We start from the raw sequence: 16,155 nt of genomic DNA, 5'->3' as shown, positions 1-16,155 counted from the left end.
TCAGTCACCTTTGTGGTCTTTCACTGGATTCAGTGAAGTATGTCTCTGTCTCTCTTGTACTGCGAAGCTGAGCATTTCCTTTGACCCGATGGCAATGTTCTACCTGATGCAGCAAAGTGGGCCAATAGCCACTTGGGCTGCAAGGCTTTGTTGTAGCATATGGTGTTTGCATGAGCTCCTTTTGTAATAATATATGAGGCATTTCCCATGCTAAGAATGTAGTATATGCAGGAAAAAACTTACAGATATCATGCTATTTTGACACTGCAGTGCTAAAAGGGCACTGTTCTTGTGCTCAGTGTTGGAAAACATTATTCAAAATGTAGTGAAAGATCTTTTATTATGTTGCTTAAAGAGTAACAATACAAAAATGTAAAATTGAAAATGCTTCTGAATTTCTGAATCACACAAAATGGCAGTGTCAGTGAGAAATTTTTATGGATGACTGCAGAATCACAGATGCAGAAATGTGATGTATAGTTAGCTAGGAATACTATAAGGGAACTGTGAACAAACTAAGGAAGAGTCAAAATTATCGTGGTACATCTGTGTTTGGTATCAGGGACAAAAGCTCCGGTCATGTGAAAAAGCATACATAGAAAAGCAAGCTAGAAGCTCACAGGTCATATGTTGTACCTGTCCAGTAGTAGGAGTTACATAAAAACTGCAGATGGCCAGAAATGCAAGGAAGGCCTAATTGAAACTGGAGTAGATTTACAACATTAAATTATTATTTTTAAGCATGGATCGAATCTAAAGGCTCTTCAGAATCTTTAGCACAGATTTCTTTGGTTTGTCATTTTGTTGGCCTTTATGCAGTACTCCTCCTGCTTAGTAATTTTTTTTAGCAATATTTGGGGTTTTCAGATTTTGCTAGATCACAGCCATTGATAAGTGGTAATACAATTGTCTCAATTTTCTCCAGGGAATGGAGTGTTGTTCTGTGCTAAGATCAAATATGCAGGGGCAGTCCTTGGGCTAACTTCCTTTGGGAGTAATGCTATGTTATGCTAAAGAGCAACTCTTTATTCAGCTGTGTAAGAAATGAATCATTCTAATGACCATTTTCTACAATTTTATTGTCACACTTTCTCTGGCATATTAATGAGCTTTCTATCACCAAAGAAGCTAATATGGTCTTTCTCATTTGAGATGTAGTTGTGGTTGTGTATGAAAGCATCACTCACAGCTCACATCAAACTGTTAAAATACCATGCAAAATGTCAACTGATAAATAATTTCTGAAAGAAGCATAGCTGCTGGCAGGATTTACAACCCTGATCCCACAGTTGTAAGGTTAGTGCCTTGCAGACAAATGGGGCAAATCAGAAAGTTTAATTTGATGACAATTATTTTGCAAATTGTTTCGAGATATAGTTTCCTTTCCTGGTCAGAAACACATCCTTAAGCTCCTATATAATTAATTTGGTTTTGTATAGGAACTAAATGTCTGCACATGATTTCTGGTTACTATAAATATGACTGCTTAGTTAATACAGAGCAGAGGAGGAGCATTATTCTCACACAAGAAGCCAAGTTTACCTCTTTATTGGGTAGAATCGACAATGATCAGTTTTGGTCAAGTTATTGTCGGTAGTTCCTGAAAAGAAATATTACATTACAATATATTCTATAATATTATGACGCATTTAAGCCACAGATCATAATATAAATTCAATTATATTATACCTAACTCCCTTTATGAATGGGATAAAAATATAATGACTTTTTCTTCCAACCACAATAGAAAGTTAAATAACTCTAAAATCCTGAAGTTGAGATGGCTTTGTTTTCCTTTTGTCTGATAGATTTCTTAAGTTCTCTGCAATTTTTAACAATAGATCAAAAGAGCTTATGCAGAATTAAGCAAAATGGTTTTCTGTTGGCAAATGCATTGTGGTGGTTTTACTCGGGTGAACAGTTGAGCTCCACCTCAGCCGCTCTCTTACTCCCCCATCTCAAATGTAAAGGAGGAGAAAATATGATGTAAAGGGCTCAAGGGTTGAGATAAGGACAGGGAGATCACTCAGCAATTATTGTGACAGGCAAAACAGATTTAGAGTAGGGAGGTAGTAAGATTCATTGCCTGTTATTAACAAGCTAGAGAAGTGAGAAACAAAAGAAAATAAACAAATACACCTTCTCCCCCACCCACCCTCTTCCACCCCCTCCCCCCAAGCGGCATGGGGGAACGGTGGTTATGGTCAGTCTATAGTGCTTCTTCTCTGCCGCTCCTTCTCGGTCACTCTATTTCCCTGCTCCAGCGTGGGGTCCCTCCCATGGGATTCCATCCTTCCCAAACTGATCCTGCGTGGGCTTCCCACAGGCAGCAGCTCTTCAAGAACTGCTCCAAATAGGGGTCCGTACCACATGGTCCATCCATCAGGTGCAAACTGCCCCGTCATGGGTCATCCACAGGCAGCAGCTCCTGCCAGGTCACCTGCTCCTGTGTGGTCTCCTCTCCATGGGCTACAGGTGCAGCCCAGAATCTTCTCCAGTGGGGGTCCTCGATGAGCCGCAGCCTCCTTCAGTGCAGGTCCACCTGCTTCACCGTGGTCTCCACAGGCTACAGCATGGATCCCTGTTCCACCATGGTATTCCATGGGTATAGTGGGTTTACGTGGCAAGGTTTTGGTAGCAGAGGGCCATAGGGGTGGCTTCTGTGAGAAGGATCTAGAAGCTGCCCTGTGTTTGGTAAGGGCCCCACTGCTGACCAGAGATGAGCCAATAAGTGATGTTGTTTTGCATCTCTGTGAGAGCATATTTAAGACAGTGAAAAAATAAATAAATAAATGCTGCACCACACAGCAGCTGGAAGAGCGAGGGGAGTGAGGAACAGCCTTGCAGGTGCCAAGGTCAGCAAAGAAGGAGGGGGAGAGGTGCTCCAGGTGCCGGAGCGCAAGTCCCCTGCAGCCTGTGGTGAGGACCATGGTGAAGCAGGCTGTCCCCCTGCAGCCTATGGAGTACCATGGTGGAACAGAGTTCCACGCTGCAGCCTGTGGAGGATACCACGGTGGAGCAGGTGGACCTGCAGCAATGGAGGCTGCGGCCTGTGGAAAACCCCTGCTAGAGCAGATTCCGGGCCGGACCTGTAGGTCATGGAGAGGAGACCACACAGGAGCAGATGACCTGGCAGGAGCTGCTGCCCATGGGGGACCCAGGTTGGAGCAGTGTGCTCCCGAGGGATGGACCCCGTGGTACGGACCCATATCTGGAACAGTTCTTGAAGAGCTGCTTCCTGTGGGAAGCCCGTGCAGGATCAGTTCAGCAAGGACTGCATCCCATGGGAGGGACCCCACAGCACCGGGGACGAGAGTGACTGAGAAGGAGCAGCAGAGAAGAAGCGCTATAGACTGACCATAACCCCCATTCCCCCGTTCCCCTGCGCCGCTCGGGGGGGAGGAGGTGGAAAAGGGTGGATGGGGGTGGAAGGTGCTTTTGGTTTCTTTCCTTTGTTTCTCACTTCTCTAGCTCATTAGTAATAGGCAATAAATCCTACTATTTCCCTATGCTGAATCTGTTTTGCCCATCACGATAATTACTGCGCGATCTCCCTGTCCTTACCTCAACCCTTGAGCCCCTTTCATTGTATTTTCTCCCTGTTCCTCTTTGAGGAGGGGGAGTGAGAGAGCGGTTGTGGTGGAGCTCAGCTGCCCACCCGAGTAAAACCACCGGAATGGGGTGCAAGGGGACAGCCTGCTTCACCATGGTCCTCACCACAGGCCACAGGGGAACTTCTGCTCTGGCACCTGGAGCATCTCCTGCCTTCCTTCCTCACTGGCCTTGGTATCTGCCAGGCTGTTTCTCAATCCTCTGTCTCTTTCAGCTGCTGTTCCCCAACAGGTTTTTTTGTTGTTGTTTGTGTTTGTTTGCTTTTTCCTCTCTTAAATATGCTCTCACAGAGGCGCAAGCAGCATCACTTACTGGCTCAGCTCTGGCCCGTGGTGGGGCCCTTATCTAACATGGGGTAGCTTCTGGATCCTTCTCACAGAAGCCACCCTGTACACCCCCTGCTACCAAAACCTTGCCACGTAAACCCACTACATGCATATCAAAGAGTTATTACTGTTGAAAAAAATACAGTATGGTTTTCTGACTCTAACCCGAAGTTGTTGTTGTTGTTGTTGTTGTTGTTTTCCTCATTTTGGGGTTTTGTACTTTTGTCATGTATGTTTGTAAGAGAAAGGGAGTTGGAGCTCTCAAATTTCACAGAATCACAGAATTGTAGGGGTTGGAAGGGACCTCGAAAGATCATCGGGTCCAACCCCTCTGTCAAAGCAGGTTCCCTAGAGCAGGCTGCCCAGGTCGGCATCTAGATGGGCCTTGACTATCTCCAGAGAAGGAGACTCCACAACCTCTCTAGGCAGCCTGTTCCAGTGCTCCATCACCCTCACCGTGAAGAAGTTCTTTCGCATGGCAGTGCGGAACTTCCTGTGTTCCATTTTGTGGCCGTTGCCCCTGTCCTATCCCACAAGCCACTGAGAAGAGGTTGGCTACATCCTTCTGTCTCCCACACCTCAGGTATTTATACACATTGATGAGATCCCCTCTCAGTCTTCTCCAGGCTGAACAGACCCAGGTCTCTCAGCCTTTTTTCATAGGGAAGATGCTCCACACCTCGTAACATCTTTGTGGCCCTTCACTGCACTCTTTCCAGGAGATCCCTGTCTTTTTTGTACTGGGGAGCCCAGAACTGGACACAGTACTCCAGGTGAGGCCTGACCAGGGCAGAGTAGAGGGGGAGGGTCACCTCCCTTGACCTTCTGGCCACGCTCCTCTTAATGCACGCCAGGATCCCATTAGCCCTCTTGGCCACCAGGGCACACTGCTGGCTCATGGTCAACCTGTTGTCCACCAGACCCCCAGGTCCTTCTCCTCAGAGCTCCTCTCCAGCAGGTCGTCCCCCAGCCTGTACTGAAACTTCTAGTTGTTCCTTCCCAGGTGCAGGACTCTACACTTGCTCTTATTAAACCACAAATTTGGAACTCTCAAATGCTTCACATTTAAACTAATAGTAGTAAGGTCACTGAATTGACTTAATTGTTAAGTTTTAAATTTATGTCTTTCCTTTTTTTTTTTTTTTTTTAAAGGAGGGGGGCGGCTCTAAGCTTACAGTAGAATTCAAGTCTTCATATGTGAAGTCTTTTTTTGTGTGCTGTAATTACTGACTGTCACTTGCTTTTCACAATATTAATACTAAGTATTAAGTAATTTTTGATGTTTCTCCTGTGTCTGTCTTGATTATTTGTTTTCCTATGATATTGCTTGAATTTAAAATTTAGACGTATATGATGTAATTCAAAACTTGACAGAAAGGAGTTCCAAACTTTAGTGATGATTGAACTGTCAGGTTACATTCCAAAAGAAGTTCTGTAACAGCTCACAATAGCTGTGGGCATAAGCATAGTTGGCATCATCACTGCATCATTTTAATTTAAGCCTTATCAGACACCATGTAATTTCTAAAAAGGATGACACTTGTGTTGTGGTTTTTATTATGCAAATGTATACACAACTACGAACAATTACACAAAGCTCTTTTTTTGTGTGTGTATTTGTATTATGTTAGGTAAACAGAATGAGTGATTAACTACAACTTAGAATCATGTATATTACATTATCAAACTATAGTAAAAAAATAATAATAATAATAATCTGATATGGTCTCTTATGCCCAAATGTTAGTTACTCAAGCTATCCAGTCTTCTGCAAACTATATCTCTGTCTGTAACGGTTTTGCTATGGGCCAGAAGGGAACACACATCTTAAAAAATAAAGTCAGGAATTTGTGGTATAACTGAACTCTTAGCAGTCAAATCCAAAAAATCATTAGTCTATATCTAATTACTGCAGAAAAAGAAAGGGGGTGGGGATGGTGAAGGGACTAAATGGTAAATGCTTCTTTAAAAAATGTCTTTAGTTATAATTTACTTAAACTATAGTAGACACATATACTAGCTTCTAGCCATTTTCCTGGTTCTTTACACTTCTCTGCATCATCAGATCTTTGGCTTCAGCCTGGTGTTGATTATTGCTGTTAGTTTCAGTTTCACCGGGAAATGCTTGTGTGAGAGGAATCTGATTTTAACTTTTATTTTTGCTCTTTTTTGTATTCTTGATTCACTCGAGGTTACTTATGTTTCTAACATGCTTTTACACAGACTCACACATATTGAAATCTACTCTACATGCTCCGTTTTGTCTATCATAGATAATTCTTTGTTACTTCTGAAACCTGATTCTGTCCAGGACTGAATTTCTTTAAATGATCATGGATGGTTGTTCATATCACAGAATCAAAGAATCATTTAGTTTAGGAGAGACCTCCAAAATCACCTAGTCCAACCTATGACCTAACGCTAACAAGTCCTTCACTAAACCATGTCACTAAGCTCTATGTCTAAATGTCTTTTAAATACTTCCAGGTATAAGAGATTCAGACCCTGAGTCTCCTATTCTCTGGGCTAAAAAACCCCAGCTCCCTCAGCCGCTCCTTGTAAGACTTGTTCTTCCTCACCAACTTTGTTGCCCTTCTCTGGACATGCCTGAGCACCTCGATGTCCTTCTTGTAATGAGGGGTCCAAAACTGAACACAGTACTCGAGGTGCAGCCTCACCAGAGCTGAGTACAGGGGGACAATCACTTCCCTAGTCTTGCTGGCCACACTGTTTCTTATGCAAGTGAGGATGCTGTTGGTCTTCTTGGCCACCTGAGCACACTGCTGGCTCATATTCAGCTGACTGTCAACAAATACTCCCAGGTCCTTCTCTGCCAGGCAGCTTTCTAACCACACATCTCCCAGTCTGTAGCTCTGCTTGGGGTTGTTGCACCCCAGGTGCAGGACCCGGCACTTGGCCTTGTTGAACTTCATACAGTTGGCCTCAGCCCATTGGTCCGACCTATCCAGATCCTCCTGTAATGCATTCCTACCCTCGAGCAGATTAGCACATGCACCTAACTTGGTGTCTTCTGCAAACTTACTGAGGGTGCACTCGATCCCCTCATCCAGATCATTGACAAAGATATTGAAGAGAACTGACCCTAATACTGAGCCCTGAGGGGGACACCACTAGTGACCGGTGTCCAACTAGATTTAACTCCAATCATGACGACTCTTTGGGCCTGGCTACCCAGACAATTTTTAACCCAATGAAGTGTATGCCAGTCCAAGCTAAGAGCAACCAGTTTCTTCAGGAGAATGTTGTGGAAAACAGTGTCAAAAGCCTTACTAAAGACAAGGTAGACCACATCCACAGCCTTTCCCTCATCCACTAAGCATGCCACTTTGCCATAGAAGGAGATCAGGTTTGTCAAGCAGGACCTGCCTTTCAAAAGCCCATGCTGACTGGGCCTGATTGCCTGGTTGCCCTGCAAGTGCCATGTGATGCCATGAGGTCCCCAGTACCAAGTCTGTTCCCAATACTTATCACATCCACACCTGCAGTCTTCTTCACAGCAACCTGTGTTCCTGTTTCTCATGGCTATCATATCAGTGCCAGGCTTATATTTCTCTATGCTGCCACACATTAGTGGTAAATATCTCATTTTGCACCATAGCTACCTGTTACTACTATGGATATAAAGTTGTGGTTTGCACTTGCAAAGAGAAAGAAAGGGATACAAATTAGTCACAGACAGTGATTAGAGGAAAAAATGTTTCAGTTAATCCAAGCTAAAAAATAACCAGAAAAATGTTCCAAGGATATCAGACAAGTTCAGAGAAAGGAAGCCTGTTAAGCTTCCCAGAGGTCTTGAAAACTAAATAGCCTATTGCTAGCAATACTGTAGTACTGGGATACCAAAGATTTAAAAAGTTATGTTTCCATTCATTTAAGTATGATGCTAAAAGCTACTGAAGAGAAAGGACAGACATTGCCTTAGGACTTTGACATGAATTGCAGGGGATGGAGAAGCTTGTTAGAGTATCTTCATGTTCTTTGATAAATTAAAGACCAAGAAAATCTGATTCTGGGGTAACTAATGATAGCTAGAAATACCTTGTATTCTTATATGGAGTAAAAGAAAAAAGAAAATAATTATATATTATTATATGTTAATATAATACTTCTGGTTAAAATATATATCTAAAGTACTATCCTATTTTTAATAAGTGGTGGTTGCAGATTGTGTTTATGCATTTTCTCTCCTAATTACTATGTCTTCTCTGTTAGGGTATAGCAAATACATGGTCTTCGGTTCTCAGCAAAGGAAAAGTTAGTGATATTGAATAGTTGGATATCAAAACTATAACTGATACTATGGAAAAAGGAGCTATGGAACAGAGACAATCCAACAGCATGCAAAAAAATATTTTTCATTTTTGCTCTCCACCCCCTCCTTCCCCAGTATCAAGTGCAAACGCTTTTACACATAGAATCGTTCCTCCCTAAAAACAGAGAGTAAAGATATTTAGGCTGTTTCTCCAGCTCTTCCCACCAATACTTCTATACAATATGTATAATGAATTGAAAGATACAGAACATCTCAACACAGAATTTTTTTTAAGTCCATGGAACACTGTATTGTACCGCCACCTGGTGCCTCTGCCATGACACTATTGCAACTTCCCAAAAGGTAGTTCTACATTAGAAAGCAATTACTTGTAATTCTCTTTCTCTTTTTTATTATTATTATTATTTTCATTTTCTTTTTCTCTTCTAGCACGGAGACTCATTAATTAATTTATTCATTAACCTGCTACTGAATATCATGGTAGCAATTCTAATGTCTTCATCGTAAGGTCAACTGTTGTATCTTTGGTGCTACTTTGTAGACCTACATAAAAAGGTCCTATAGTAGAATATAAAGTAGAATATAAACTGACATCTAGTCCAATGGGTGGTTTGTTGTTTTGTTTTGTTTACTTGTTTATTTAAAGCAAAAGAGGAAATGCGAAGAATGGCTTCATTAGTAGTTACTCTTGGATAGAAAAGGTGCTATTGCAACAGCTGATTGCAAGACCATTTTAAAAATTATTATCATTTTTAGAAAATTAAGAATGCTAGAGACTCAGTCTTTCCCAGGCTCTGGTTGGCAGCTAGAGCCATAGAATCACAGAATCATAGAATATCCTGAATTGGATGGTCCCCACAAGGATCAATGAGTCCAAGCCCTGTATACTGCAAATTAAAACATATCTGAGAGCATTGTCTAAATGCTTCTCGAACTCTGGCACTCTTGGAGCCATGACCCCTTCCCTGGGTAACCTGTTACAGTGCCTGACCGCCCTCTTGATGAAAAAACATTTCCTATTACCCAGTCTGAACCTCCCTTAATACAGTTTAATGATGTTACCTCATTTCCTATCACTGGTCACCAGAAAGAAAAATCAGCACCTCCTCCTCCACAGCTTCTTATGAGGAAGCTGTAGATCAGGCTGAGGTCACCCCTCAGTCTCCTCTTCTCTAAGTTGAACAAACCAAGTGATCTGAGCCACTCCATACGTCCTGCCCTCTAGACCTTTCACTACATTTGTTGCCCCCCTTTGGATGCTCTCTAATAGTTTTTGATCTTCCTTACACTGTAGCATCCAAAACTGCATATAGTAGTCAAGGTGAGGCCACACCAGCACAGAGTAGAGCAGGATAATCATAGAATAATAGAATCATAAACTGGTTTGGGTTAGAAGAGACCTTAAAGATCATCTAGTTCTAACCACCCTGCCGTGGGCAAGGACACCTTCCAGCAGACCAGGTTGCTCAAAGCCCAGCACACCTGGCCTTTAACACTGCCAGGGATGGGGCATCCACAACTTCTCTGGGCAACATGTGCCAGTGCCTCACCTCCCTCTGAGTAAAGAATTTCTTCCCACTATCTAATCTAAATCTACCCTCTTTTAGTTTAAAACCATTACTCCTTATCCTATCGCTACACTCTGTAACAAACAGTCCCTCCTCAGTTTTCCTGTAGTCCCCCTTTAGGTACTGGAAGGCTGCAATGAGGTCTCCTCAGAGTTTTCTCCAGGCTGAACAATGCCAACTCTATCACCCTATCTTCATAGGAGAGGTGTTCCAGCCCTCTGATGATTCTTGTGGCTCTTCTGTGAGACTCCCTCTTAGACTCACTCTAAAAGGTCCATGTTCTTCTTAGACTGGGTGCCCCAGAGCTGAATGCAATACTCCATGTGGGGGTCTTATGAGAGCAGAGTAGAGGGGGAGAATCACCCCCCTCGATCTGCTGGCCTCAACTTCTTTTGATGCAGCCCTGAGTATGGTTTGCTTCCTGGGTTGCAAGTGGACATTGCCAGTTCATGTTGAGCTTCTCATTAACCATATTCAGCTTTTCATCAACCACCATCATCTCATCAATTGCTTCCACTGACTGTCTATCAGTGCTGTGTCTGATGCGCCCCAGGATGATTACATCATCTGGCTTTCTTTGGTTAACAACATGGGTAACCTTGTCATAAAAGGAAAATAAGATAGTTAAGCAGGGTTGACAGCTGAACAGTCATTTCCTTATCTCACTGGTGCATTTCTAGTACTGGGCTAACAAACTGATCAAGTGAAGCTATATATTAGAGCTTCAGTGAAGATGAGTTGTATACTCACCTTTTTTGTGGAAATATTTTTGTGCATCTCTTGGTACTCTTCAGGTGGAATGGTTTATCTTCAGTGTACCTGTCCAGCCAAGGAGTCAGTTCATAAAGAAGTAATCCAAAGTCATGAATATGACTGCTAAAGAAGAGACAGAAGTTACAGAAAATTTGAAAAATACAACAGCCCCCTTTTTCACTATTGCTCTGTGTCCAGTGGTTCTGAAGACTATGGACATAATTTTCCAGACCTTTCAACTCAAAACGTATCAACTTTTTCATGCAATTCTTGATCAGTAGAATTGTAATATGCTGAATTTCACTGAGTATACTCAATACAGTTTTTAATCTATTGAGTTCTTATTTCTCTGAAGAGATTTTATACAAGGAAAAAATATATTTTACATAATATCCTACTTAAAAAGTGCTAAATGATTGACTCCAAAAGTAGCTGAAGGTTTCAGGATTGATGTTATCTGATTGGTTTAATATTGCCAATATTTAAATGATGTTGAGCTAATCTGTGAAAGATAATCCTAAGAACTGTTGAACTCTAAAAAGAAGATTATTTTTATTTTTTATGAACATATAGCACATAAAATGTTAATTGGAAATAAATTACGTAGTTTGACTAAGAAGTTAAGCCCCATAGAGCAGCTATTCCTGTAGTTGCTATTGACTACCAGAGCTTGAATCTCTAACTTACACTTCAGAATTATGTATCTGGAAACGAGCAGTCAGGTATCTTTTTTCTCATTGGCTTCCATGGTGTGTAGCTTCTCCATTTCAAAAAACATTTATTTCTTTTGTTTGTTTTGTTTTGTTTTCTCAAATACTTTTTTATTCAGGAAGATCACAGTCATTTTGGAAAGAATAAATTGGAAAGAAAAATAAATTACTATTCATATTAATCAACTACATTTAACTGTTGCACTAGAATTGCTGTTGTTTTGGGGGAGGGGAAAGCAACTGTAGGGAGGAGGGGGAGAAGGGTCCTGATTTAAAAAACAGTGTCAAAATATTGTCTTCCTTGAGAGGTAAAGATTAAATAGGGTAGGTGTTCACTGTATAGTTGCAAATGCAGATTGCTTTGTTAGATGACTAAACTGAATAAATCTTTTATAAGACTAGTACTTCTTGTAAAGTAATACATTGATGGTGGTTGTTTTAACTGAGGTCTTTATCACAGACAAATAAACAAGTAAAAATAAATAAGTTAAAAAAGTATTTCTGTTTCTGTTTGGTGCAACTTAAACTGATAGTGTTTTCTCACTACGTGATAATCATTAAAGTGATTTAGTATATTTTCTTCAAAATCTTTTAAAAGTAATTACATAGTCCAGTGAGCACTGTAAATAAATAAATAAAGAGATGAATTTTAAATTATACACTGTGTTGATTAGTTGCTATCTGTATTTCATGGCTTTTTATTAAATTTCATTCTGATGAGAGAAGCTTGAGCTGGAAGGAGATAGTACTATAAAGTTTCAAATGACTACGTGTAGTAGTGAAATGCTGTTTCCCAGGATTAAGCTATTGTGAAAGCATCTATATTATACCTTCGGGCATCAAATTGAATTAAACATTTTATATTTAAACAAAATTTTATATAAATAAATAATCACATACAATTCAAACTTTTCAACTTCTTGTTTGAACATAAGTGGATAAATATAGTAATACAGATGACTACAGAGTACATATGATCTACGCACCTTAATATTTGACTCCTCCATTCACAGCATGTGATATCCTTATCCACTCCCCAAATGATATCCTTAAAATCTAATTTCCATGAATTTGATCAAAACTGTTGTAAGTTTCTTTAATATCATAATGACTGGACATGTTGAACAAGTTAATCCAGGTTATATTTATGCCCAAACCATTACTGACTAAAAATATATATATTTTATATTTTATAAAACACAAACCTATATTAAGAATAATAATTAAAAACTAATATCAGATGCATTACTATTATAAACCATATTGTATTTACATTCTGGTTTCTATTATCTGTGTGTATAAAGATTATTTTTTTATCTCTTGTGATCAAAAAGGAAAATTAAAATATTGTAGGAACCTTACATGAGGTTACTCTAAGCATGAGATAGCATTGTTGACAAGCCCTTGTATGTTCTAATAGACTTCTCATTATAACTTGTGAATTCATACAGCATTCCACAGAGGTGGCAAAGGTCCAGTATTGCCCATTACAGCTCTGTGACTGTCCTGGTTTGCTGCCAGATTTCCTAGTTTGCTCATTATTAATTTTTTTTTTCTTAACCTGGCAGAGGAAGTCCAGACCTGGAAAGTCATCACATGCCATAGAGATCACAGGACATAAGTATTTGATTCTTATCCACAGAGGATTTCACTTTGTGGAGAGAGTAATTTTGATGAGAATGAAGCAATTATTTTATCTCGTATCAGTATCCTATGTGGATTGAATTTACTTTTTACAGAAAGGGTACCACTATTTATCAAGCCTGTATTACGTGAGGGAGTTTGCTGTCAGAAGTGGGGAAAAAAAAAAAAAAAAAAAAAAAAGTTATTTCTTCATAACAATATAATTGTGCTTTCTACTTTTCAACAGGTGGGAAATATTGTTCAATTTCAGTGCAAGAAAGGACATCTTCTCCATGGATCAACAACACGAACTTGCCTTCCTGATCTTACATGGAGTGGAGTTCAGCCAGAATGTATACGTAAGTATTTGATAAGTGGACTACATCTTTGTGCTAATCCTAAAATTATTTGTTAATTTCTTTCTCTCTTGGCTACTTAGTTATGGTAATATTTCTATAAAGTTACCATATTTTTAAATATAACTATTTTAAACTAAATTTAATATAAAGTTGCATTACTAGTTTACAGCAGCTAGAAATGAAAAAAAGAAATTTTGTGAGCAAAACAATTTTTCTATAATAACCTGTAGATTTGTAAAAAAGAAAAATAATATCAGTGTATTGAGTCATATTAAATCTGATCCCTTTTGAAGCACAGACAGCACATTGACCAGAGAAATAGTGAAAATAAAAAGTTTCTAAGAGAGTGCAACCCTTCCAATGAAGAGTGTCCAGAGTCAGGAAGAGGTGACGAGAACAGGCCACACAGGAAAGACATGGACAATCCTACCTTGTACTGGACTAGAAATTTACAATCAGGTCTAGCAAAGAGTTTGCACTGTTTCCCAATGAGGTACTCAGGATATTTTAAGAAGGAAAAAAAAAAAAAAAAAAAAAAGTTTTTTTTAAATTGGAATTTGTTAAATCTGAAATGGAGAGAATCTTCTTACTTGCATATGGCAGGCAACATTTCATTTCTTAAATCTTTTACACTTCATAGGCAATCTTTCTTGTTCTTCAACAAGTCAGCTGTATTTTTCTGGAAACAGTCTCACCTTATAAGGTCTGACCTCACAGGAAAACTTCAAAATGCAGTGCATGGTGAGCATATACACGGAAGAAAACAGTATTGGTGTTTCATTTAGTGTTAATATTCCCCCTAAACAACACCAAATCAGTTGCTCAGTGTGTTGAAAGCCAAGGTCTTCTCATACTCTGGAATTATGCTGTTTTTGAGATAACACAAGGCTCTCAGACTCTGGTGGTTGTTAAAGATGTAAAACACTTTTCATGAGATTAGGTTTGGTAATTAATTTTTGTGTATGATAGTTAAAACTTGCCTCACTTACCATTCCCCTTTAACCTTTCATACTATTTTCTGAAGTGACCCATTTATTTACTATTATTCTATGTCACAAGTCATATAAGTCACAAATCAGGATTGCTTTTTACTATGATAAAATGTGTGTTGTTTGTGTTCATGTATGCAGATGAGCAATTTTAGATTTCATTTTGACTGAAAGATATTTTATCTTTTCTTTGTAGCTCACAGCTGTAAACAACCAGAAACACCATCTCATGCAAATGTTGCAGGAATGGATCTTCCCTCACTTGGCTATACATTGATTTACACTTGTCAGCCAGGCTTCTTCCTGGCGGGAGGATCAGAGCATAGAGCCTGTAGGTCTGATGGTACATGGACTGGCAAAGTTCCAGTTTGTGAAGGTAAGCTCTTCTGTTTCCCACTGCATCTCTCATCTCTCACATTTCAACAGTTTTCTTTACTTGCAGTCTACTAAGATGAGGCAGAATGGTAAGAACTACGAGGGTGAACATGTAAGAGGATAACTCTAATCCTCTGTCAGTTGTGTTTAATGGGACAAATGCTTTCATGTACTTGTGTTTCATTTGCATACACAGAGGTGTCAATTCCAGATATAATTCTGGGGACCAGGTTGACACCTGCTTTTAAAGTTCTGACTGAGTCAGGTGTGGTCTACATTCTGATAAGCTCAGTGGAGTAAGGACCTCAATGTTGGAGAACAAGTCTTACGAGGAGCGGCTGAGGGAGCTGGGATGTTCAGTCTGGAGAAGAGGAGGCTCAGGGGTGACCTTATTGCACTCTACAGGTACCTGAAAGGAGGCTGTAGTGAGGTGGCGGTTGGTCTATTCTCCCACGTGCCTGGTGACAGGACGAGGGGGAATGGGTTAAAGTTGCACCAGGGGAGGTTTAGGTTGGATATTAGGAAGAACTTCTTTAGTGAACGGGTTGTTAGTCACTAGAATAGGCTGCCCAAGGAAGTGGTTGAGTCACCATCCGTGGAGGTCTTTAAAAGACGTTTAGATGTAGAGCTTAGTGATATGGTTTAGTGGAGGACTTGTTAGTGTTAGGTAATAGGTTGGACTTGGTGATCTTGGAGGTCTCTTCCAACCTAGACTATTCTGTGTGATTCTGTGTTTTTGCACATACCTATTAAGTCTAGACAAGGATAAGTTTATTTAAAGAGACTATGTCAGCTGCAAGACATCTATGACAGTTGCAATCTTAGAGAAGGATGCCTACTAAGTCCAAGCAGGTGTCTAAATTACTGCATGGGATTAATCCATTGGGTTTATAATTATTTTATATTCATATGTGAGCAAGAATATACTACTCACAAACAAAACTAATTTATTTACTTTGTCTTTGCTTTTCCACCATTCACTTTTTTTAGGTTTTAGATTTATTTAGTTTTTTTTGTGGTGGCATGGCATGAAAAACCTCCTGGCAAAATCATGATGAGAATGGTATTTTTCATGTAAGATAAGAAACATCCTCAAGTACAGCAACTGTCTGGAGTTCAATATCCTGAATAATTAAACTAACTTTCAGATTACTGATACCTAATGTTCCAGATGTAGTTATCACCAGGGCTTCTACGGAGCCATTCATAGGCTATATAACCAAATGCTGCCACTTGGAACGGGAATTCACTTCACAGGAAGCTAATATTTTGTATTACTAAAAAAAAAAAAAAAAAAAAAAAAAAAAGGTGTCCTGGCCCTCAGGGAGGGAGCGGCCAGGCAAGTGCTGGGGAAAAACAGAGCAGAGTGTTGGGAAAGAGTGTTAGAAAGTAATCTGCCAAGAAGCTCATGACTTGATTAGTACTCAGGAAGTGTTATAGCAGGCCAAATGTACTTTATGGGTTGTATTTCAATCCAAGAATTTTCTGTTGATGATGTTGAAACAAGTCATATTAACTGTCTATCTGATAGTGAGAAACCTTTATG

General features: G+C 40.0%; 1 protein-coding gene across 1 annotated transcript in view; it reads left to right on the top strand.

Annotated features, from left to right (window-relative positions):
• The window catches only part of CSMD3 (CUB and Sushi multiple domains 3), a 629,782-nt gene that overhangs the window by 598,949 nt on the left and 14,678 nt on the right, over positions 1-16,155 (top strand). The window contains exons 58-59 of the mRNA XM_035317227.1: positions 13,134-13,245; positions 14,431-14,610. Coding sequence (XP_035173118.1) covers positions 13,134-13,245; positions 14,431-14,610 — 292 coding nt within the window. The remainder of the gene's footprint in view (positions 1-13,133; positions 13,246-14,430; positions 14,611-16,155) is intronic.

The sequence above is a fragment of the Oxyura jamaicensis genome, chromosome 2 (assembly GCF_011077185.1).
Source record: "Oxyura jamaicensis isolate SHBP4307 breed ruddy duck chromosome 2, BPBGC_Ojam_1.0, whole genome shotgun sequence".
Taxonomy (NCBI): Eukaryota; Metazoa; Chordata; class Aves; order Anseriformes; family Anatidae; genus Oxyura; species Oxyura jamaicensis.
This window is presented reverse-complemented; position numbering and strand designations above follow the sequence as displayed.